This window comes from Octopus bimaculoides, chromosome 3, assembly GCF_046866305.1.
Source record: "Octopus bimaculoides isolate indiv1 chromosome 3, ASM4686630v1, whole genome shotgun sequence".
NCBI classification, from domain to species: domain Eukaryota; kingdom Metazoa; phylum Mollusca; class Cephalopoda; order Octopoda; family Octopodidae; genus Octopus; species Octopus bimaculoides.
Window position 1 is genome coordinate 17958482 of NC_142930.1, and position 23720 is coordinate 17982201.

Sequence of the window (23720 nt, forward strand, 5' to 3'; positions counted from 1 at the left end):
ACTTAATACGCGAAAAGGTAGCCCATGTTCTGTAGTATAACATTAAATATAGAAATAAATTTACGCACACGAAAAAGCACCATGCCCTTCGAATGCAAGTGTCATTGTCTTATTTCGCCCGAAAATGTAGGCTCTTAATTGTTGTATACATGGGAAATGATATGGCTTCAACTTGAGACTTTTCAACGCTCGTTAGTATGAGCTCCTACTTGTGTGAGACTGCTGCGCCAATTTACGCGTTGACTTCTTTGGACTTCGAGCAATCCTTCTCGTTAATGTCCTGAATAACTTTCGGCGTTCGAACAGTAGGATTTCTTTGTTTGGGAGTGTTGTGCATAAACCCCGTAGCGCACCACTTTTTCACCAAAATTTGTATCTTAAAACTTTTTTTTTTTTTTTTGTGGGTGCGGTAAGCCTTCAGCTGGAAACTTAACTTCAAAAATCTCATGCGCTTGCTTTAAAGAACCCGTTCTTACAAACGCTCCCACATCTCCAGCTTGCAGAAAACCGGCTTTTTTTTACCGCTGGGTCAACTATAGTTCTCATCCACACTATCCACCAGAGTTAGTCTTCAAATTATTGAATAGACACTCACTAACTAATCAAGTGATTGAAATCTAACGGATACATTCAACTAGTTTAATCTGCCTGACGAAGGAGTTTTCCTTGATGTAACTTCTATGCAAGCTACAGCTTCTTGAAACCACAGGTGAGAGTAGGATACTATCCTGGGACCAAAAGTGACTTGTTCCTGTAGTGATAATTCGAAACCTCAGCGGCTAGATAACCGTCAAACACCATGAGCGAACCACTACAGTTTCACGTGATCGGTCTAGTAAGCAACCAATCAGTGTGAAACTGTAGCGTGATATTGTTTTCTAGAATGTTCTTCTTGTACCCTATAAGAGACCGTTTTGCCACTCAGTTAATCGCAGAACATTGAAACCAATTGAGTGACATGCGCCTCCATTCTTCTTAAACTGCAGACACCCCCAGGTTCTTAGACAAGCCCTTTCTTAACATTCACACATTGTCTCATAAGTAACTTCTACCGATGCGGCGCGATTTTTCTCTCTATCTCTGTGAGTAATTATTAATGGTGTTCATTGTAAATAGCTAACACTTAATATCTTTATGTACAGCAATAAATATTTCAGCTAAATGTTCGCAGGTTTTTATCAGTTATTAATCACGCAACCAACGACATAAATCTTCATTTATCGGCTGCAAGATACCGTCGTGACATTCTCAAAGGAACACATGTCTTTCTACAAGAGGTGCTTCTCTTCTCTGAATACTGCATACACCTCTGTAAGGCCTAAGAGATTTTAGGGTTCTGCATATGGGGATTTGATAAATGAATGATATCATAAAGAAATGTCAATTAACTGAATAATATAAAGAAATATCAATCAACAAAATTTGTTTCAGGCAAAGTAGGGAACGTCCTGTCCTGAATTGGTAAACAACATATTTTCTCAATTGATATTTTATACGATTTAGGTAAAATATGTCTAGGATGGCACTAACCAATATGATCTTCTTTTTCAATGTGTTAGATAGCGATTTCACTTCAATTTCTAGCCGCTAGAATAACTAAAGAGAGACTCTTTTCTATGAACGATATCTTTGGCATTTCGACATATGCCAGAAATAATATATTATTTCTTGATGTTTTCATCAGACAGTGAAAGCTCGTGACCTAGAGGTTGGAGTACTGGACTCACTATTGTAGATTGAATCTCAGGCTGAGTGAGGCGAAGAGTTAACTCTGCGACGGATTGGCGACCCGTTCAGTGAAGCCTTATACTCTCAACTAAACTTCTTGAAAAGGCAAATGTTTTTTCAAGAAGTTTAGTTTGAAGCCTGTGAGCTCGGGGCGGATCTACATCAAAGACTCAAACTTACATCAAAGACTCAAACTTGTTGGTTACGACATCTAGGATTCCAGTTGGTCAACGGAAAAGCCAGCTCGTGAAATTAACGTGCAAGTGACTGATTACTCCATAGACACGCATACCCTTAGCGTAGTTCTCGGGGAGATTCAGCATAACACAAGAATGTGACATGGCTGACCCTTTGATATAGAGGTACTACTCATTTTTACCAGGTGGGAGGAATGGAGCAACGGGAAATAAAATGTTCCGCTCAAGGACACAGCGCGCCACTGGGAATCAGACACACGAACGTGTGCCGAACATCTCAACCAGTAAACCATGCGCCTTTGCCAAGGGTTTGTTATATAGTGGGCACTGCACGTATTTTCTCTTTAATTTTGCACGTCGAGATCAGAGTATGGAAATTTCAATCACATGATAGCCATTGCATCTTTTGTGTTGTTCTTTATATCTAATGGTTACAGTACATTATAGACAGCTCGATTTCCAACAACGTGGTTTCAGGTTCAATTTCACTGCGCGGCTCATTGGCCAAGTATATTCTACTATAGGCCCGGGCCAGCCACTGACTTCTGAGTAAATTTAGAAGACGGTAACTATGTTGAAGTTAGTCGTGTGTTTGTGTGCGCGTGTGCGTATGTGTGTGTGTGCGTGTGTGTGTGTGTGTGTGTGTGTGTGTGTGTGTTGAGGTACGTCGGTGGAGGGAATTTTTCTATTTATGTTTGATCCTCCTCCGATTCTTGGTCTGTCAACCGCTGTTGGCTTATTCACATCCCAGTAACATAGCGGTTCAACGAAAGGGGCCGGTAGAACAATAGTTAAAAAGTATAAGTTCGGGGATGGTTGATTTATTCGACTAAGCCATTCAGGCTGGTGCCCCAGCCGAGCTGCAGTCCAATGACTGAGGCAAATAGAAGAAATCTTATATATGACTTTGTCTTTATTTCGTTTCCAGAAACAGAACCTTGCATACTACTTCCTACTGTAGAAAATGCGAATGTTGATCGCGTGGAAAACGATACTGTAGAAGTAACTTGCAAAGAAGGTTATAAAGGAACCAAGGACAGAGAAGAACTTAAATGCGAGAATGGGGAGTGGACAGAACCTGAAATAAACTGCACAAGTAAGTAAACTGTAATTCTGGGTGAGTATTTCTGTTTGCTTGTGCGTGCGCATGTGTCTCAGAGAGAGAGGGGGGAGAGAGAAAGAGACAGACAGAAAGCATCTTGTACATACATGTATGCATATATGTCCGCTTATATACTCTTATATATATATATATATATATATATATATATATATATATATATATAGGTAAGTGGTAGGTTTGCCTCGATCCTTCAGGGGTAACCCTAACCCTAACCCTAAGACATAATATACAAAATGACTCATTACATAACCTAAACCTCCACACTGACTCATTTCACAAGCTCCACATAATAAAACAACGGCTATCTAGTCCAACGAAAATGCTTTTTCTTGTATTTGTTGCTCCATTCTCCAAGTAAATATATATATATATATATATATATATATATATATATATATATGTGTGTGTGTGTGTGTGTGTGTGTGTGTCTCTGTGTGTGTGTGTCTCTGTGTGTGTGTGATGTAATTTAGATTCAGTTAAATTAGGTACTTAAATTGAGGCACCCTGTTAGGACGAACTAATTTGCACACTCAGAAAACGGTTCACTTCGTAATGTTGTAATGCTTTCATTGATGAATTAAAGGAGTCGCTCGAAATGGCCGAAACGTTGTGTTAACAACAAGAAGAGGACAAATATCCGTCAATTGTAAATAATGTATACTTATATGTGTGTGTTTGTGTACGTGTACGTGCGTGCGTGTGTGTGGGGGTGTGTGTATGTGTGTGTGTGCGAGAGTAAATTAAAAATCATATGCATGCTTGCTTCTTGCGTCTGTAATTTATTAAAACAAAAGCGGGGGTCAAATTGTTACATCATTTTTCGACATAGTCTCCTTGCTTTTCAGTGCACTTCTAGTGCAAATAGTTTGTTAATCAGAGGGGTTTCTGATTGAATAAGAAATACTCACTACGTGTTAGTATCCTCCCTAATTCCACCATTGAATACACCATAATATATAAGTTTCTCTTTACTTCCAGCTACCACCGAACTGTGTGACACAGAACCCCCCATAGCAAATGCTAAATTTGAAAAGAAAGAAGGCATTCTAAAAGTCTCTTGCCTAAATGGTTATGTAGGAACCAAAAGCCTAGAAGAAATTAAATGCCAGAATGGAAAGTGGAGAGAATCTGAAATAAACTGCAGAGGTAAATTCTATTAATTTCAACCTGCAAGACTCATGAAATAGCAGGTTTGTTGTTTTAGCTTTCAGAGGTACGGTGAAGATGGCAGAAACATTAGTTCGCCAGAGTAAATATATGTCAGTAATGTCTATGCTGCATTCTGAAACCATACCTAATGTAGTTGGCACTCTATATTTGTTTAAATGTTAAAATGATACCAGTGAGTTGTTGACTTAACCTCGCCTCATAATAAAATTTTGCATTTAACTTTTTGTCTCACCACTTCAAATATGATAACACTAACTTGACTATTGTGTTTTTTTTTTATGTGAATTCCATCTCTCAATTTCTCATCTGTGATGTTTTTTTTGGGTTTTTTTTTTCAAATATATAATTCTTAGCACCTTCACTCTCAATCCTGAGTTCCAATCGCTTTGGAGCTAGCCTTGCTATACCAATGTCGGAAAAAAAAATAATAGTAATATACTAAGCCTGATTCGACTTTCTGCAAATGCGAAATTCTCAAGGGACTGGATTGATGTCCTGCCTATGGCCAACATTGGTGGTCTACTCAGTCTAGATGAACTCCACATTTCCATCACACTCAAAGTGGAGAGGCCACATCTGTGAAGAACTGCGATGTCGCTGTGGTAGGCCCCTCGATTCCACAGGTCTTTACGATCTGTCTTGCTGCCTAAATGCTGGTTGTTTCACTCATCACACTGAACTAAACTTAATCATTAAGTGGGCTCTGGATCGGGTTAATATCACCTCAGTTCTGGAGCCGGCAGGATTATCCAGAAGTGAAGAGAAGAGGCTAGATGGTCTTATCCTTTGTCCCTAGATAAGAGGTAGATACCCCCTTGCCGAGAGTCGTGGTACACCGTTGAGGTAGGCACCGAAATCCATCTTGTGTTCGGCCAACCATTTGTTCTAAACAGTCGAGAAAAGTGCTGCTGAAATGCTGGACACATCTGCTCGGGCTCAAGTACCATGCTCCCATTTTGATCTACCAAAAACCAAATTGTGGCTTTGTTGCTATGTTAAGTTTCTGCCACTCGGGCTCATCGGTTGGCTTTCATTTCCTCATTTCTTAAAGCATACCTTAGCTATGGCAATACACACTTCGTGCTTAGAGTTGAAGAATTGGACCAGGGTCCATCTCGCCACCAGCACATCGATTGCTTTGCCTTTCTAAGACCCACTTCTAAGTTTCTAAGTTTTCATCTATTCTATTTTTTTCTATTGTTAATGTCTAAGTCTAATTGATTTACTCTAACTGCCCTTTTCAGAGTAAACCATCATGTTGTTTACAACTGACCCATCAATGCCCACTTAACTAATTCGCTAATCTGGTCTCTGTAAGTCTGACACGCCGAGTGCGACATGTTCAGTTTCTATTAACTGGGTCCCTACCTATGAAGTTTATCTAGATCAACAGTGCGTATCACAAATTTGTAATCTGTGTAGCCGATTACTTTAAAAAGTGGATAACTTATACTATCCTTGTCTGCTGTCCTACAGAATGTTCTGTCTAAATACTACCTAAATGACCCGATGCGGTTCATCCATGTCCACACTAGCACATCTGGGAAATCCAGTCGGTACCTATCAGACAGTTGAAAACGTCTGAGCAGGTTTGCGAGGTTTTTACACTTCCCACTTCTAACAGGTAGCCCTACACTATCCAAGCGTGAATCCAAGACGACGTTCAAGTCATCCATTAGCACTAAAGGTCAAGACTTTCCCAGGAAATTTTCCAGACGTCTGAAGAAACCTAGCTGTCCTTTCCCCTTTGGAGCATAAACAGCCACGAGTCTGAAAGCGCTCCTGTCACTACTGTTCACATCCAGGACCACCAACTTGCCTTCTGGGTCTAGAAAGATGGTCTTTATCTTCAGATTCAGACCTCTCTGGAACAACACTGCAGTTCCATCCCCCATTCCCGGTTGACATGGAGACAAGTAAATCTCGTATCCATTGAAAATGGACATGAAAGCTCGTCCGTCAGGGAGTCTGGTCTCACTGACAGCCATGACATCTATACTTAGTGACCTGAAGTCATTGAGTAGGTGGCTCTATTTCCAAGGTAACCCCAGGTCACATACATTCATACTGCATATTCTGAACAAGGCCATATTGGACAATGAAAATAAACGGAGAACAGGAAGGAGAGAGCTATTTGCTGTAGTTTTGTGAGGGACGGGGAATAGGTGTTCCGTCTTTCTGGTTAGATATGGGCGTTTCCACAAGCAGTTCTTTGTAAGATCTTTTGTTGACGCTTTTGTAAAATTTCCCTTCCCATCAGGATATTTGTTTTTTAATGTATTATATGTGCTTTATGTTATTTGTATGATTTTTATGTGTATAGGTACGTTGGTTGCCGATATGAAGAAATTGCTCTGAGTGATGTATGTATGGCTGTATATGTATTCTATTAGTGCTTTGTTAGTCGTGTTTATGGCAGTGTTAGCTGATGATGTTTAAATTTTGTTCATGTGCGTGTGAATTAGGCTATGCTTGTAATGGTGGTGTGATTGTGGTAGTGGTTGTAGTAGTGATGGGAATAATGTTGACAATGTTAATGTAGTTACAGTAAGGAGGTGTGCTTGAGCATTGTTGCCTAAAGACATCTCCCTCATTTGTTCGTATTTACCAGTTTTTATGCTGGTGTTGTGTTTTATTATTCTTTCTTTACTTAGCCTTGGTGACCATTTGCCATTTAGGCTTATCACCATCCCCCTCGTTACAGGACATGTCTGAGTGATCCGAAGTGGAGAGGGTTGTATTGGGGGGATCTTTTTTAAAACGGGGGCCACAGTATTTTCTTAACGAAACACTTTGAAACTTGGAACACTGGTAGAATGTGTCATATAAAACATCTTTTTCTCTTAGTCTTCTTAAAAAAAAAAAGAAATCCCTAAGTTATTCCATGTTAAAGTATTTCTGTAATTTCAACCAATCACTGACGTCCATTCAGCCGATATACATTAAGTGCCGACTACATAAACAAACGATTCTGAAACAATTCTATCGGTGATAAAATTATTATTTTGTTGTCAAAAAATGGCTGAAGCATATTGGTAGTAGCTAATAAACATTTCTATTATAGGCTAACCCTAACCCTAGGGTTGGGTTAGGGTAAAACAACACACGTGTTGCCTCTCTGCAAATGTCAGAAGTTATGGAGATTAAATACGCTTTACACCGCTTAATCAGCCAAAGGAGTAAATATAAACAACTGAATACTTGTCAGTGATTGGTTGAAATTATCGAAATAAGACAATCTTTTACATGAAATAAATTCGAATACAAAAATATTTTTCTGTTCTATAACACAAAATAGATAAGTATACGAAGTTTGAAAGTCTTTCGGTACCAAAAACACTACGTAAAACATTAATGAAAACTGTGGCCCCCGTTTTAAAATAGATCCTATTGGGGAAGTTTTTGGTGTTTTGTTGACGTAGTAGTTGCTGTTTTGGGGGTTTCTAATGCTATTGTTGTTGTTGGTGGTGGTGGTGGTGGTGATGGTGATGGTGCTGCTGTAGCTGCTGCAATGATTGTTGTTGCTGCTGTTTTCGCAACTACTCTCGCTGTTGTTGCTTTTTGTTGTCATTGATCTCTTGTGTTGTTCCTGTAATGGCAGTGCGGAGTTTTTTAGCGTCGGAACGTTACTTTCATACATTTCATGTGTTATGTTGTTGTTGTTGCTGTTGTTGTTGTTGCTGTTGTTGTTGTTGCTGTTGTTGTTGTTGCTGTTGTTGTTGTTGTTGTTGTTGTTGTTGTAGCAGCTGCTGCTGCTGACTTTTATTATTTGTCTGTTCTGTTCTGCAGATAACTGACTGTTCTTTTCAACGGACGAAGAGTCCTCATCCGCCATCTTACTTTTTTAGAATAAAAATCGTGGGGCATATTTATTAAACAAACCCCAATTTGGTCCCTAAGAGCTACCAATGGAGAAAAACTAACTAGCTCCCTAAGGTCCTGGTTAGTTTACGATAAAAATGTATAATATATAACTCTGTAAAATATTATATAACAACAAACTTACGAGAGCAATGTGCAAAACATGTTGATAGACAAACGGTAAAGTTTTACAAACTTGCCCCTGCGCTTTTCACAAAAAAAACTCGAATTTTTCACGTGGAATCAACTTCCGTGACCTCCTAATGTGCCACAAATCCCTTATTTTGGTTCAAAAAGCGGGGAGAGCCGCCCCTCCCCTGGGAGGGGACTAGTCCATTACATCGACCCCAATGTTTCACTAGTACTTAATTTTTCGACCCCCGAAAAGATGAAAGGCAACGTCGACCTCGGCGGAATTTGAACTTAAAATGTAAAGACGGACGAAATACCGCCAAGCATATCGTCCGGTGTGCTAACAATTCTGCCAGCTCGCCGCCTTCGTTCGCTGAAAAGAACAGCCAGTTATCTGCAGAACAGAACAGACAAATTATAAACGTCAGTAACAGTAACAACAACAAATAATAATAATCTCTACTCTAAGTACAAGGCTGTAATTTGTGGGAGGGCACTGGTCGAGTACATCGACATCAGTGTTCAACTGGTACTTGTTTCATCGACTACCGGAAGGATGAAAACTCTGTGTGTGTGTGTGTGTGTGTGTATGTGTACGTGTGTGAAAAATAGTGATCCTTCACGTTATGGAAGTAATAAATTCCTGGGCGATCTTTCGGTACGAGTTTCTAATTATCGGCCTTTTCTGTAAAAAGTGTCTTCGGCGATCTTTACCAAAGATCGGCCTTTTCCGTAACACCCGCACGATCTTCACTACGGTGTCAGGGTTAGGGAGTTTTAGTGTCAGGGTTAGGGTTTTAGGGTTAGTGTTTAGGGTTAGGGTTACGGTTACGGTTAGGGACGGACTTCCCTAACGCAAACCCTAACCGTAAACCTAAACCTTAACCCTAACTCTAAACCCTTCAAAATAAATCGCGCTCTCTGTATGTCTTTCGCTGTTATGACGTCGTTTCCCTGTTTCTTTCCAACACTTTTTAAGGAAAAGACTGATCTTTGGTAAAGATCGCCGAAGACACTTTTTACGGAAAAGGCCGATAATTAGGAACTCGTACCGAAAGATCACCAATTCTTGAAAATCTCATCGTAATCCGGAATCTCGTAACAAGAAATAAATTTTCCCATTAATTTTATGTCATAAAGTGATAATGCATTTTTTCCCAAAAGAAACATCAGATGGTTTTGGGAAGCTTTAGATTTGGGTGTTCATCTTTCTTCTCCAGAAATGAAAACGAAGTTTCATCATCACAGTATACTTGCTCTGAAGTATAGCCATCCCAACCCCAGCAATCATGTTTTACAACGGCTCATAAAGTGTGTGTGTGTGTGTGTGTGTGTGTGTGTGTGTGTGTGTGTGTGTGTGTGTGTGTGTGTGTGTGTGTGTGTGTGTGTGTGTGTGTAAATGCATGTATGTACACACACACATTTTAAATTTAAGAAAAGTCTTGCATGATTTTACAGTTCCCCTTACAGATTGTATTTGTAATGAACGAATTAGCTGACTGATTTCTTTTTCTGAAAACTTGGTATTTATTCAGAAGTGTACCAACTATTATTGGTATTAATGAGAATTTATAATCTAGGTATAAAAGTTGGAAATTTTGAAGCAGTTGTTCGTAGTTGTCCTCTTTCTCTTTGAATTTCGAAGAGATATTCACATCAGTAGGGTAGCTGACGTCTGTGTTAGTACATACATTTTTTGTTTGTCCTAAACAACAATATCCGCTTGTTGTGTTTACGCTTGATAGAAGTTTTGATGGGAATGGTTCCACAAATATCTCTTCAGTTGATGTTTATGTATGTACGCAGTAACATTAAGGTTTTCTATATTCATTCTAGAGAGATCAGTCTTTTCCTTTTTTTTTTTATCTTGGATAGCATTGTATTAATATATTGGTTTAGCGAGGCGGCGAGTTGGCAGAAACGGTAGCACGTCAGGCGAAATGCTTAGCGGTATTTCGTCTGAGTTCGTTCTGAGTTCAAATTCCGCCGAAGTCGACTTTGCCTTTCATCCTTTCGTGGTCGATAAATTAAGTACCAGTTACGCATTGGGGTCGATGCAATTGACTTAATCCCTTTGTCTGACCTTGTTTGTCCCCTCTATGCTTAGCCCCTTGTGGGCAATAAAGAAATAAGAAACGTTAGCTCGCCGGGCGAAATGCTTATCGGTATTTCGTCTGTCCGTACGTGAGTTCAAATTCCGCCGAGGTCGACTTTGCTTTTCATTCTCATGGGGTCAGTAAATTAAGTGCCAGTTGCGTATTGGGGTCGATCTAATCGACTGCCCCCCCTCCCCAAAAATGTTGGGCCTTGTGCCTAGAATAGAAAAGAATATATTGGTTTAGCGACAACGTTGTGTCGCATAGGGATGTAGTACCTTGATGACATTTTTGGGTGGTTGCCAATCATATGTGTGATGTCTTCCTCGGAAATGTGACAATCTACATTTCCGGTTCCATCTCGGGGTTCCAAAGGGTTCACCGTATCTTTGTTAATTAGACATTTGGTAGCAATTTCCTGTTCTTGAATTGCAAATGCACAGCCTTCGAAATATAATATGATGCAGCGGTTGTAAATCCATGTAGCAATTGTAAGTCATGTCGATATGATAGCTTTCAAGTCTTTGGCGAACATATGTAAGGACCGTGCGATGCGAGGTGACGAGAATAGCTTTTTAGTACATCACACAGGCCTTACAATAAATGTATACATTGAATGGTACATATAAGTGCCAGAAGGAAAAAGGAGACACATCCGTGTAGAATGTGTCTGTGTGTGTGTCATGTATACAGAATAATAGACAGGCCGTCATGAGAACAAATGTGTGTGCGTGTAAGCATAGATGTGTGCGCGTGCAAAGAACATATATATTTCTTTATTGCCCACAGGGAGCCAAACAGAGGGGACAGAGAAGGACAGACAAAGGGATTAAGTCGATTGCATCGACCCCAGTGCGTTACTAGTACTTACTTAATCGACCCCGAAAGGATGAAAGGCAAAGTCGACCTCGGCGGAATTTGAGCTCAGAATGTAATGGCAGACAAAATACTGCTAATCATTTCGCCTGGCGTGCTAACGATTCTGCCAAGAACATATAAGAATGGTAATGAAGAAGACAGTGAAAGAGTCTATAGACATCGAAATGAGAAGTTCATAGCCACAAGAAAGAGAATGCCAGTTTGTAGTTAGTTGTACACAGTAGTTGAAATACTGTATCCAGAAGTCGCAGCTATAATGCTGAGCTGGTTGCAAGTGCATGTCGTACGTGAAGTCGTGGCTGTGATGTTGCTGCCTGGGTCACTTGGTACAGGAGTTCTTGCAGGTTGTATATTTGCTGTTGATTCATGGTGAAGTAATTCACAAACAGTGAAGTGTTTGAACCTTGACGAGTTGCTTGCTGAACTGTGTACGTAGAGAGATTATGTTGACGATGTTAAGGACATGATGGTGGCGACGAAGACGAAGGTTGCCGTAATGCTGTTGGACGAAGTTGGTAAGTCTCAACGTAGCTGTTGTGGAGTGGTGTTGTCTGGAGTTGTCACTAGAATTGGTTGTGTCTTGTGTAGTCAGTGGCTAGACCTGAAAAGGTCTGGAACCAAAAGACTTCGAAAGGAGAAAAAGGTGATTTTTATAAGGAGCTGTAGGTTCAAAAACTGGGTTGAGAATAGGCTGTCTTATGTGACTGTATTTATACGTGGCAGTTGGTGCAATCGAGTAAGAGACAAATTGCGCCAATACCAACCAATCAGAGTAGTGGACACAACAGGATCCAAATAACGACCAAAGGATAGCTGTTCCCTGCTACATTCGAATGCACGTATATATAATAAAGTGAGAGTGAAATTAAAACCGCATCTATGCTATACATATATATGTACGTGCATACAAACAGTAGATGTCCAAGTTAATCATCTGCTGTCATAATTTATGTATTGTAAAAAGATATCTCTTCTCGGATCTTTTGTTTGGCTGCCAGCGTCTGCCAGCATCAATTTTCTGTTCGAATTGATTTTATATTCAGTGTAACGATACATTTTTATAGGCTATTTAATAACGTGAATGTAATTTTCACTATAAATCAATAACTAAAGAGTTATTAGCAATTAAGGTTTGAAAGTTTGGGTAATTTTAGCCAGTCGTAAGCCACAGACACATTCATGTCAGTTTTGATAGTAACAAGCGGAACATGAGAACTCTTTTGCTTATTGCCATAGTAGCAGTCTTTAAAAAGTCTGCGAAGAAGCACGTGTGTTAATGTGTTGCTTATTGCATGCTTAAATGTTTGTTTTTTAAGCATATTTTGTTCACTCTTAATTTCATATATAACATATAAACATGTACATCTTTTGGAACATTATCATTTTATAAGATTTTGCTGGCAAATTTTCAAATTGACATAAACATTTATTTACATGAAAGAAAATTACCAGAGAACTTTCATCTAATTTTTCCAAATCTCTCTGTTAAAAATTATAATGTGTTTATCACATGCAATAAGTTGTTTATCGCATTTGCATTAAATGCTGGTGGTTGTGGGGTGTGCTAAAAATAACAGCTAAATAAGATTTATTTACATGAAAGAAAATTACCGGAGATATAACACGTGTTTAAAAATATTGACAACACGTGCTATTTTCAGGATGTTGATGACAAAATGTGCAGTCATGCACAAAATGACAGCTTCTAAATCCTGTTTCCTGACAGGGTGAAAATAATCAAACTTTAAACCTCTATAACTTTTTAAAAACATTTTTCTGGAAAAAAATGAAATAACTCCAACAATTCAATTTGGGCAAGTGCATTAGTGTGCCAAGTTTTAAAATTTTTGGTAAACTTTAATTTTTGGAAATGCTGGCAGTCAAACCAAAAATATCCCTCTTCTCATTCCAGCTCTTAGTCCCTGCGGGAAAGAACCAACTATAGCACATGTAAATGTGACACACCTGCAACCGGGCACTCTGGAAGTAAGTTGCCAGGAAGGTTACAAGGGAACTAAAGAAGTAGAGATTGTCACCTGCCAGAATAAAACATGGACACAATCTGAAATAAACTGCACAGGTAATTCAAATCAAATTCAAACTTATCGATTTTATTCATACATTCTCGCATGGCGAAATGTGCAATATGGTCACCAGGAAGATGGGTCAAAATACAGGGTGTGTCAGTACTTTGAAGTCATTTTTATGAATTCAGAAAAAGAGGAATAACTCATCAAAGAGAAAAGAAAATCTGTATTTGAAAATTGGTACAATTAATCTTGAGAATCCTTTTATCTCCCCTATTCAATAAATCCACCGTTAGCATTAATAGAAACTTTAATATGGGGTCAGATGATCTTTCATAATTTTGGACATAGTGCAGGTTATTTCGGACTTGAGAGATTGTACGGTGTTATGGGGGTGTTAATTCACCTCTCTCTCTTTCTCTCTCTCTCTTCTCTCTCTCTCTCTCTCTCTCTCTCTCTCTCTCTCTCTCTCTCTCTCTCTCTCTCTCTCTATCTATCTATCTATCTATCTATCACTTTCTCTCTCTCTCTCTCTCTCTATCTATCTATCTGTCTCTTTCTTTCTCTCTCTCTTTCTCTCCCTCTTTCTTTCTCTCCCCCCTACTCCTCATACATAAATGTCCAGTGGATTGAGGTCTGGTGAGCCAGGAGGTTATGTCTGGGAGAACATGATCATGGAAATCGGTACATATCCACTGTTGGATTGTTCCAATCTTATGAGACAGCACAGAGTTTTGTTGGAAGACGTACAATCTTCCGTTGCATATTCTGTCTATCCAGAGACTCGTAACTTTCCAATACCTCTGTATAGACAACAACATTGACTTGTGAAAAAAAAGTAAGGAAGCATGATATCTCCCTTCTTGTTGATGACTGCCAAGCCCATAACAGTTGCTCAGAACTTAGTATGTATGACTATTGGAACCTCATTTGGATCTCTCCATAACTCTTTGTTCTTTCTTCAGTTTACCTTTTGGTCCTGATCAAAGTTTTTCTCATCAGAGGAAAACCAAGGCATTGCAGCCTCTTGATATTTTAAATTGTTTAGCAAACCCTTTGCATGGATCGAACAATTCTCTCTTGTCACATTCAAGATATAAACTCACCCCTCTGCATCAGATACAGCTTGTACTCGATGTCCTCATGCACAGCTCTTCTGATGATGCATTCCAAAACCTTGAGACCCTTTGCAATAGCTCTGATTTACTTTCTGAGGTTTTTATCGATTATTTTTTAGACTTTTGGTACAAAGTTATGTGTTCAAATGGTATTAGGACACTGCATGCATTTTGCATTTAGCTGCTGATGTTGGATCCCTGTTAGCAACTTCCAGATCTTTCGAACTTCGACAATGAAGAATTAGCAACTTTCAGGAAGCAAACTATTTTTGTTTCACTATGCTGTGCTTTTAAGGCAATGATTACAACGCGCCTTTTCATTTACTGAGTCAACCTCATGTCTGACATTATTTATCTGAAAAGTAAGGTACAAAAACTAAGAAGTCTTGAAAGAAATGTCCTCAAAAAACTGACGCACCCTGTATACCCAAAGCAATACATGTAAAGGTCATACCTTAGTAATTAAGTTGACTATATACGTGCTATAGAGCTGAATTGGCGCTACATAAGCTACTTAAGGATCCTTTGTGTAGTCATTAGACCAGCTAGAAATAGCAGGTGAATTCCTTTGACTTACATCCAGCCATCTTAAATAATAATATAACATTGAACAATAAATAAATAAAGAGGGGAAGTTACTGTTGGAATATCAATTATCATTGGCTTGTTCGATCAGAGCAAATCCAGGGCTCAAATAACAATAACATTAGGTTGATCCTTATCAAGCACAACTTCACTAGGGCAGAGAATGGTGATCAAAGGAAGAATTAGCACAGAGAGGGATGATGACAATGTGGGGGAAATGGCTGAGGATAGAGACTTTATATAGCTGGAAGTGGTTGTCTTAATGACGTTAGGGTGGATGCAAAGATGTGGAAGTGAGAGGAGAGTGTTGCAGTGGCTGTGGGAGAACTGATGCTTGGTCAGGTGACTGTGAAGTTGTGAAGATGGGAAGCTGAGATCGTTGTGGTGTATGGTGATGATAGTGTTTGTTTAGCTGCATTAGTGTTGCAGTAGAGATGTAATGGCCATTCCCTTGCAAACAAAGAAAATGGCTCCTCAATTCATAGCTATTTAGCATAGCTGCCTATGGAGAATGTTGGATTATAAAGAAAATTGATAAAAGGAAAATTAAAGCATTTGAACAATAGCTGGATGGATAAAAGAACTAATGAGTGGATCTTCACAAAATGAAGTGCCAGGGAAAACTGTTACATTCTATCATTTAAAGAAAATGGACCTTACTGGCCATATACATAGAAGACAAGACCTTAACAAGTTCCTATTAACAGGTGTGGCATATGGCAAAACAATAAAAAGACCTAAAACCAGGTTCAACGATAACATCAAATAAGTTTTGTGGAACTGTGCAGACTGGCAGAGGACAGACATGGTTGGTAAGCCACAATGGCTCAATTATTTGAGCCTTCTGTCTAGAGAAGATGAAGAGATGTTATGACATTGGGCATATCAATCTGTTAATATCAGGAGATTAAGTGGAGGAGGTACAGGGTTAATGACAAAGATGCTGATATGAATAAGAATGGGTCTTCATCATCCCTCTCTTCCTTTTCCTTCTCCTCCTCCTTCTCATTATTGTCATCACCAGAAGTGACCTCTATGTACTCGTCTAGCCCACCAGATATAGCAGTCAAATCACTTTTCAATAACACGCTACCAATTTTAAGGAAAAGGAAGATGTGTATCCATGGTGATGTAGTTCTGAAATCGTATAGTCACACCTGGAACACCCTTAAAACATAAACCTACTTGATCAGAGCTGATCTAAAACCAAACGATAAAATATCATCATCATCATCATCATCATCATCATCATCATCATCATTACCACCACCATCGTCATCTTCGTCACCACCATCATCATCACCATCTTTATCATCATCATTGAAAATACCATATCAATTTCTAATGATTTCAAATTGTTTTCTTTGGGTGTTTGTTTCTTTTTTTTTTCTTTTTTTTTTGTAGGATTGTTTTTTTTTTTCTTTTTACTTTATTATTTCTCATATCAGACCTTTGCACCATCTTACCAAATATCACCAATGCTGAAGTCGAACTTAAAAAACCTGGTGTTGCTAAAGTAACTTGCTTAGAAGGCTATCAAGGAGAAATTGATGAGTACGAAATTTCGTGCAAAGACGGTATCTGGAAACAAGAGAAAATAAGCTGTACTGGTAAGCTTGTCAAGTTGGTAGAAACTTGTAACAGTTGTTTCGTTTCCACCCGGTGAAGTGTTGTTATTAAACTCTGATTGATTTTGAAGAAAGAAAAAGAATACCCACTTTATTTATTGTAACTTACAAACTGGAGAGAATGGAGCTCAATTGAGATACATAGATATATGAGAAACAGAGAATAGATGTGTGTGCAAGTGGAGATATGGTAGGGTCTTACATACTCTCTCTTTTACTCTTTTACATGTTTCGGTCATTTGACTGTGGCCATGCTGGAGCACCGCCTTTAGTCGAGCAAATCGACCCCAGGACTTATTCTTTGTGAGCCTGGTACCTATTCTATCGGTCTCTTTTGCCGAACCGTTAAGTTACGGGGACGTAAACACACCAGCATCGGTTGTCAAGCGATGTTGGGGTGGGGACAAAGACACACAAACACATACACACACACATACATCATCATCATCATCATCATCGTTTAACGTCCGCTTTCCATGCTAGCATGGGTTGGACGATTTGACTGAGGACTGGTGAAACCGGATGGCAACACCAGGCTCCAGTCTGATTTGGCAGAGTTTCTACAGCTGGATGCCCTTCCTAACGCCAACCACTCAGAGAGTGTAGTGGGTGCTTTTACGTGTCACCCGCACGAAAACGGCCACGCTCGAAATGGTGTCTTTTATGTGCCACCCGCACAAGCCAGTCCAGGGGCACTGGCAACGATCTCGCTCGAAAATCCTACAGGAGCCAGTCAGGCGGTACTGGCAACGGCCACGCTCAAAATGGTGCATCTCATGTGCCACCCGCACAAGAACCAGTCCAGGGGCACTGGCAACGATCTTACTTGGCTTGCCGGGTCTTCTCACGCACAGCCCATTTCCAAAGGTCTCGGTCCGTAGTCATCGCCTCGGTGAGGCCCAATGTACGAAGGTCTTGCCTCACCACCTCAGCCCAGGTCTTCCTGGGCCTACCTCTTCCACGGGTTCCCTCAACTGTTAGGGTGTGGCACTTTTTCACGCAGCTATCCTCCTCCATTCTCACCACATGTCCATACCAGCGCAATCGTCTCTCTTGCACGCCACAACTGATGCTTCTAATGTTCAGCTTTTCTCTCAAGATACTTACACTCTGACGGGTATTCACATTGACATTACACATCCAACGGAGCATACTGGCTTCATTCCTTGCGAGCTTACGGGGACGTAAACACACCAGCATCGGTTGTCAAGCGAAGTTGGGGTGGGGACAAAGACACACAAACACATACACACACACATACATCATCATCATCATCATCATCGTTTAACGTCCGCTTTCCATGCTAGCATGGGTTGGACGATTTGACTGAGGACTGGTGAAACCGGATGGCAACACCAGGCTCCAGTCTGATTTGGCAGAGTTTCTACAGCTGGATGCCCTTCCTAACGCCAACCACTCAGAGAGTGTAGTCGGTGCTTTTACGTGTCACCCGCACGAAAACGGCCACGCTCGAAATGGTGTCTTTTATGTGCCACCCGCACAAGCCAGTCCAGGGGCACTGGCAACGATCTCGCTCGAAAATCCTACAGGAGCCAGTCAGGCGGTACTGGCAACGGCCACGCTCAAAATGGTGCATCTCATGTGCCACCCGCACAAGAACCAGTCCAGGGGCACTGGCAACGATCTTACTTGGCTTGCCGGGTCTTCTCACGCACAGCCCATTTCCAAAGGTCTCGGTCCGTAGTCATCGCCTCGGTGAGGCCCAATGTACGAAGGTCTTGCCTCACCACCTCAGCCCAGGTCTTCCTGGGCCTACCTCTTCCACGGGTTCCCTCAACTGTTAGGGTGTGGCACTTTTTCACGCAGCTATCCTCCTCCATTCTCACCACATGTCCATACCAGCGCAATCGTCTCTCTTGCACGCCACAACTGATGCTTCTAATGTTCAGCTTTTCTCTCAAGATACTTACACTCTGACGGGTATTCACATTGACATTACACATCCAACGGAGCATACTGGCTTCATTCCTTGCGAGCTTACGTATGTCCTCAGCAGTTACAGCCCATGTTTCACTGCCATGTAGCATGGTTGTTCGTACGCATGCGTCATACAGTCTGCCTTTTACTCTGAGTGAGAGTCCCTTTGTCGCCAGCAGGGGTAAGAGCTCTCTAAACTTTGCCCAGGCTATTCTTATTCTAGCAGCTACACTTTCAGCGCACCCACCCCCACTACTAACTTGGTCGCCCAGATAGCGGAAGCTATCGACTACCTCTAGTTTTTCACCCTGGAATGAGATAGAAGTTGTTTCCTGTTTGTTTGCAGTCTTTATTGTACCTGAACATCTGCCACAAACAAAAACTAACTTGCTAGTTAACCTGCCTTTGATGTTGCTGCACCTCTTATGTGTCCATAGCTTGCACCGGGTACATCTTATAGAGTTACTACCTACTCCTTTTCTACATACTGAGCAGGGCCATCTACCTGAAGGGGTTTGTGTTTTATCTACCTTCCTACTTATTAGGATTTTGGTTTTAGCTAGGTTGACTCTAAGGCCCTTCAATTCTAGACCTTGCTTCCACACCTGAAACTTCTCCTCTAGTTCTGATAGTGACTCCGCAATTAGGGCAAGGTCATCAGCATAGAGGAGCTCCCAGGGGCAACCTGTCTTGAACTCCTCTGTGATTGCCTGGAGGACTATGGTAAATAATAGGGGGCTGAGGACGGAACCTTGGTGGACCCCTACCTCTACCCGGAATTCATTGCTGTACTCATTTCCAACCCTCACCTTACTGGCCGCATCTCTGTACATGGCTCGCACAGCTCTCACTAGCCATTCTTCTATCCCAAGTTTCCTCATTGACCACCAGATAAGGGATCGGGGGACCCTGTCAAAGGCTTTCTCCATGTCAACGAAAGCCAGGTACAGAGGTTTATCCTTGGCTAGGTATTTCTCTTGCAACTGTCTCACTAGAAATAAGGCATCAGTAGTGCTTTTACCTGGCACGAACCCAAACTGCATCTCATCTAAATTGATTCGCTCCCTAATTAGTTGGGCTATGACCCTCTCTGTAACTTTCATAACCTGATCTAACAGCTTGATGCCTCTGTAATTATTTGTATCTAAAGCGTCCCCTTTACCTTTGTAGCAGTTGACTATGATGCTGCTACACCAATATATATATATATATATATATATACATATATACAATGGGCTTCTTTCAGTTTCTGTCTACCAAATCCACTCACAAGGCTTTGGTCGGCCCGAGGCTATAGTAGAAGACACTTGCCCAAGGTGCCACGCAGTGGGACTGAACTCGGGACCATGTGGTTGGTAAGCAAGCTACTTACCACACAGCCACTCCTGTGCCTCTGTAAAATATGTAAATCGAATGTGTAAAATAGTAAATCGAAAAACTTCCATCAGCTGGGATTATTCAAGTAATTAAGAGACAAAAATTTCCATTGGATGGTGGATGTTTAGAATCTGAAAATCATAAGCAAGGGGAATAACTCCAGTAAAATCTGGTATTCTAAGTTTTAGTAATATAGACGAATCTGATTGAAATTGTGTTTTTGATCTGTGAGAAATAACGGACATAGTTCAGTTTTTTTAAGTCTCCTCAGTGACACATAAGCTTCGCTGTTGTTGTATAGCCTCAATCAAGCAATTGAGCAGATTTATGGTCAAAAGCATTCTAACAATGATCGATATAACTTTTAGAAGTTTCTACAACAACATAACCGGATGCATCCTTTTCCTCTTTTGTTTATGACAGAAGGATGTGATTTGAGAGAGGTCTGGTTGCTATTTCCAGTTAATCCCTACTCTTCAAAGGACTGGTCCTATGTTGAGTTGGATTGAAATAAACAGAGCAACAGCTAAAAATGTGATTCTAAAATTCAGAAATACTTTGCATTGCCATAATATTGGTGAAAATTTTTATCTTTCTCCTTTTTTATTAATAAGAATTGCCTCCAATTTTTCTTTCTCTACCATGGTTTTGAGCAAGTTTAAAGCCATCTTAATTTTGTTAAATGAAGCAATATATGCACACGTTTGCAATTTTCAAGACCCTGCCAATGAGAATCACTAAGCCAAAAAGCCTTACTGAATTTAGTTCCATTCTTCTGCAGTGTTCAACTTCCTCCAGTATTTACTATTTTACCATTTTCCCCTACTCCTGAGCCAATTAAATGCTGTTTATAGAAATATACAACTTTCCGACCCAACCACAAGAAACATATGGTCTTTTGCTAATGTAAGAAATATATTTTAAGCTCCCCCTATTCAGTTTTCTTTTGTATTATTTTGTAACCCTTTCTCTCCTTCTGTAGTACAAAATGTAAAGATAGTAAGTGAAAACCAGATGCTGAAATTCACCCAGTTCCTTTTGAGCGCAGCTTTACATAAGAGGTATCTCCTGTGTGTTTTCCTCACACAGAACCAAACATGTGGTAAATATATCTGATTTTCTTTTTTAACCTCGATTTTTCTTTCTTTTCGTCACATCAATAGTATATCTTGACTGTGATACAGGTGTGATATGATATGATGTTGCACAGGAATTTCTATAGATTGGAGCCTGGTATAGCCATCTGGTTCACCAGTCCTCAGTCAAATTGTCCAACCCATGCTAGTATGGAAAGCAGACATTAAACGATGATGATGATGATATATACGACAGGCTTCTTTCAGCTTCCGTCTACCAAATCCACTCACAAGGCTTTGGTCAGCCCGAGGCTCTAGTAGAAGACACCTGCCCAAGGTGCCACGCAGTGGAACTGAACCCGGAACCATGTGGTCCGTTAGCAAGCTACTTACCACACAGCCACTCCTACACCTGTGTTTATTATTTTTTTTCTTTTTGCTGTTCCCTAAAATATTTTGTGTAGTAAGTGAACAGAGGACAATGAAGTCTTAAGTTTGCTGATGACAATGGCTTGTAATGGCCTATTAAGGGGAGCGCTTTTGGGATTGTTTTTGTTATTGTTTATGCCTATCATATATCCAGTTTTTGTTGTTTTATTTTTTACTTTATTCATGAGTAATGTGATGATTGGATATAATAAGCAGATACTTGTGAATTTGTGATGTTAAAGATGAGTTGTTTTTGTAATTCTAAAATTCCTAGAAGTGTACATAAAAGGGCAGTGGGTCTGTGTGATGTCCTTCACTTGGCTTTAGGATTTTTATGATTTAGTCCAATGTCCAGATTCTAAAAATTTGACAGAGATTGTTGCAAGTTTTCTTTTGTTATGTTGCTGTTTACACACACAAACACCTGCACACACATGCAAGCACACGCATACACACATGCAAGCACATACACACACACACACACACACACACACACACACACACACACACACACACACACACACACACGCACACACACACACATGATCTATTGCTGACTATCAATCTGCTAATTTAGGAATTGAATTTAACACTACAAATTAATGAACAGGGATTTTGTTAGATGTCTTCCAACCACTTCAAATTTTCGCCAAAATAATTTTCCTAAAATATAGTTCTGATAAAATTTTGCATGCTAGTGATGGAAGTCACATTCATTTTTTTGTAGAAATTAATGATAAAGAATCTTGCAAACCAAATCCCAAAACGAAATAATAAAGAGGTTATAAGTATTTAAAATTATGTCAAAACAATCAGGTGTAACTTCAAGTCGTTAGCAGAAATTTAACAAGATCCATAAACAGTTTTCATTCTTCTTTATAAGCAGTTTCTTTCATGAATGAGCAGGACTTTCATTCTTACCTTTCCTTTACTATAGATCTAAAATCTTTTTATATATTTTGAAGGATTTTTTTTTTTTTTCCAGATTGTCTTTTAGGCAAATTGGAATTCAAAAAATGGGAAAAGAAGAAAATTGTGAGCCACAATGATGAAAGAATATCCAATATAAGTCTTGAAGAATGCACAACTAAATGTAAAAATAAACGGTGGTGTGTGTCATTTGAATACAGTGAGAAATATCGTATTTGCCATTTGAGTAAAACAGCACAATATATGTTAAACCAGCTGCTATTTGTTAAAGAGAAATCAGTCAACTACTACGAAAAAGTTTGCCTAAGTAAGTTCATTTTATTACCACTTATAATTTTCCTTTACAAGACAAGCTTTCGTACAATTATAATAACAGGTCCACGAGGTTGGTGAAAGTAAAATCAATAGCGCAACAGACAAAATACTTGGAAGTATTTAGTTTTGTCCCTTGATATGTGGTGTTCAAGTCTCACTGGGGTAGGTTTTGTTTTCATCATTTTAGGGTTGATAAGTACTGGGATTTATTTAGTTGTCTGTACATTCCTCAAAATTTATAGGTATGCACTTATTTTAGAAATAAAATAATAAATATTATTATTATTATTTATTGTCTTTGCACAGCTTCTAACACTGGAGATGTACTACAGTGCCAGCTGTTTGTAACTAGTGAGCTAAGATAACACCCCTTATTCTTTGAGCACTATCCGGAGTATTCAAGCGGTTCCAAGCAGTGCTGTTTTCTACAAGTGCTCCACCCTTATTGCAACCCCTATTTGTTTCATGTACTTCTCAAGATTTTTACTTGCTGTTCCCATATCAATTCTTAACCATATCAATATGCTTGTAGTAAACAGCATATATCCTGAATGTCAGTGTGGATTTGGGGCTGAGAGAGTCACAATCGACATAATTTTTGCCCTTAGCATGTGAACAAAATACTGACTTGTACATGGTCTTTGTTGACTTGACCAATGACTTCAATACAGTGAATTGTGAGGCACTTTGGAAAATTTTGTCAAAAGTTGGTCTTCCTGATAAAATGATAAGGGCAATAGTATCTTTGTACAAAGGAATGATATCTAACAGGTCAATGTTCAGAGGCAATTTCAGTTTCCACAGGAACTAACCAAGGCTGTGTTTTAGTTCCTGTGCACCAGGCTCTAAATTTTATCAACCATAACACTATATCCTCCCTCAAAATGTGTCTATTATGCCAATTTGAGAAATCATTTACAAACAGATGAGGTCAATTGGTTAGCGTTAAATTTGAATATCTGCAGGGCATCTAAGAGGGAAAATAATGACAATGATGACAGTGGCGGCGGCAGCGGTGGTGGTCATGGCTGTGGTAGCAGTGACAGTGGCGGCCATGAGAGGAGTAGTAGTAGTATTGGTCAAAATGGATGTGATGTTTGGTGTTAATTGA

The 23720-nt window shown here is 39.8% G+C and overlaps 1 protein-coding gene across 1 annotated transcript in view; it reads left to right on the forward strand.

Moving 5' to 3' along the window:
- The window catches only part of LOC106883020 (complement factor H), a 49945-nt gene that overhangs the window by 25777 nt on the left and 448 nt on the right, over positions 1–23720 (forward strand). The window contains exons 5-10 of the mRNA XM_089348639.1: positions 2854–3021; positions 4027–4194; positions 13099–13266; positions 16365–16526; positions 20842–20961; positions 22350–22601. Coding sequence (XP_089204765.1) covers positions 2854–3021; positions 4027–4194; positions 13099–13266; positions 16365–16526; positions 20842–20961; positions 22350–22601 — 1038 coding nt within the window. The remainder of the gene's footprint in view (positions 1–2853; positions 3022–4026; positions 4195–13098; positions 13267–16364; positions 16527–20841; positions 20962–22349; positions 22602–23720) is intronic.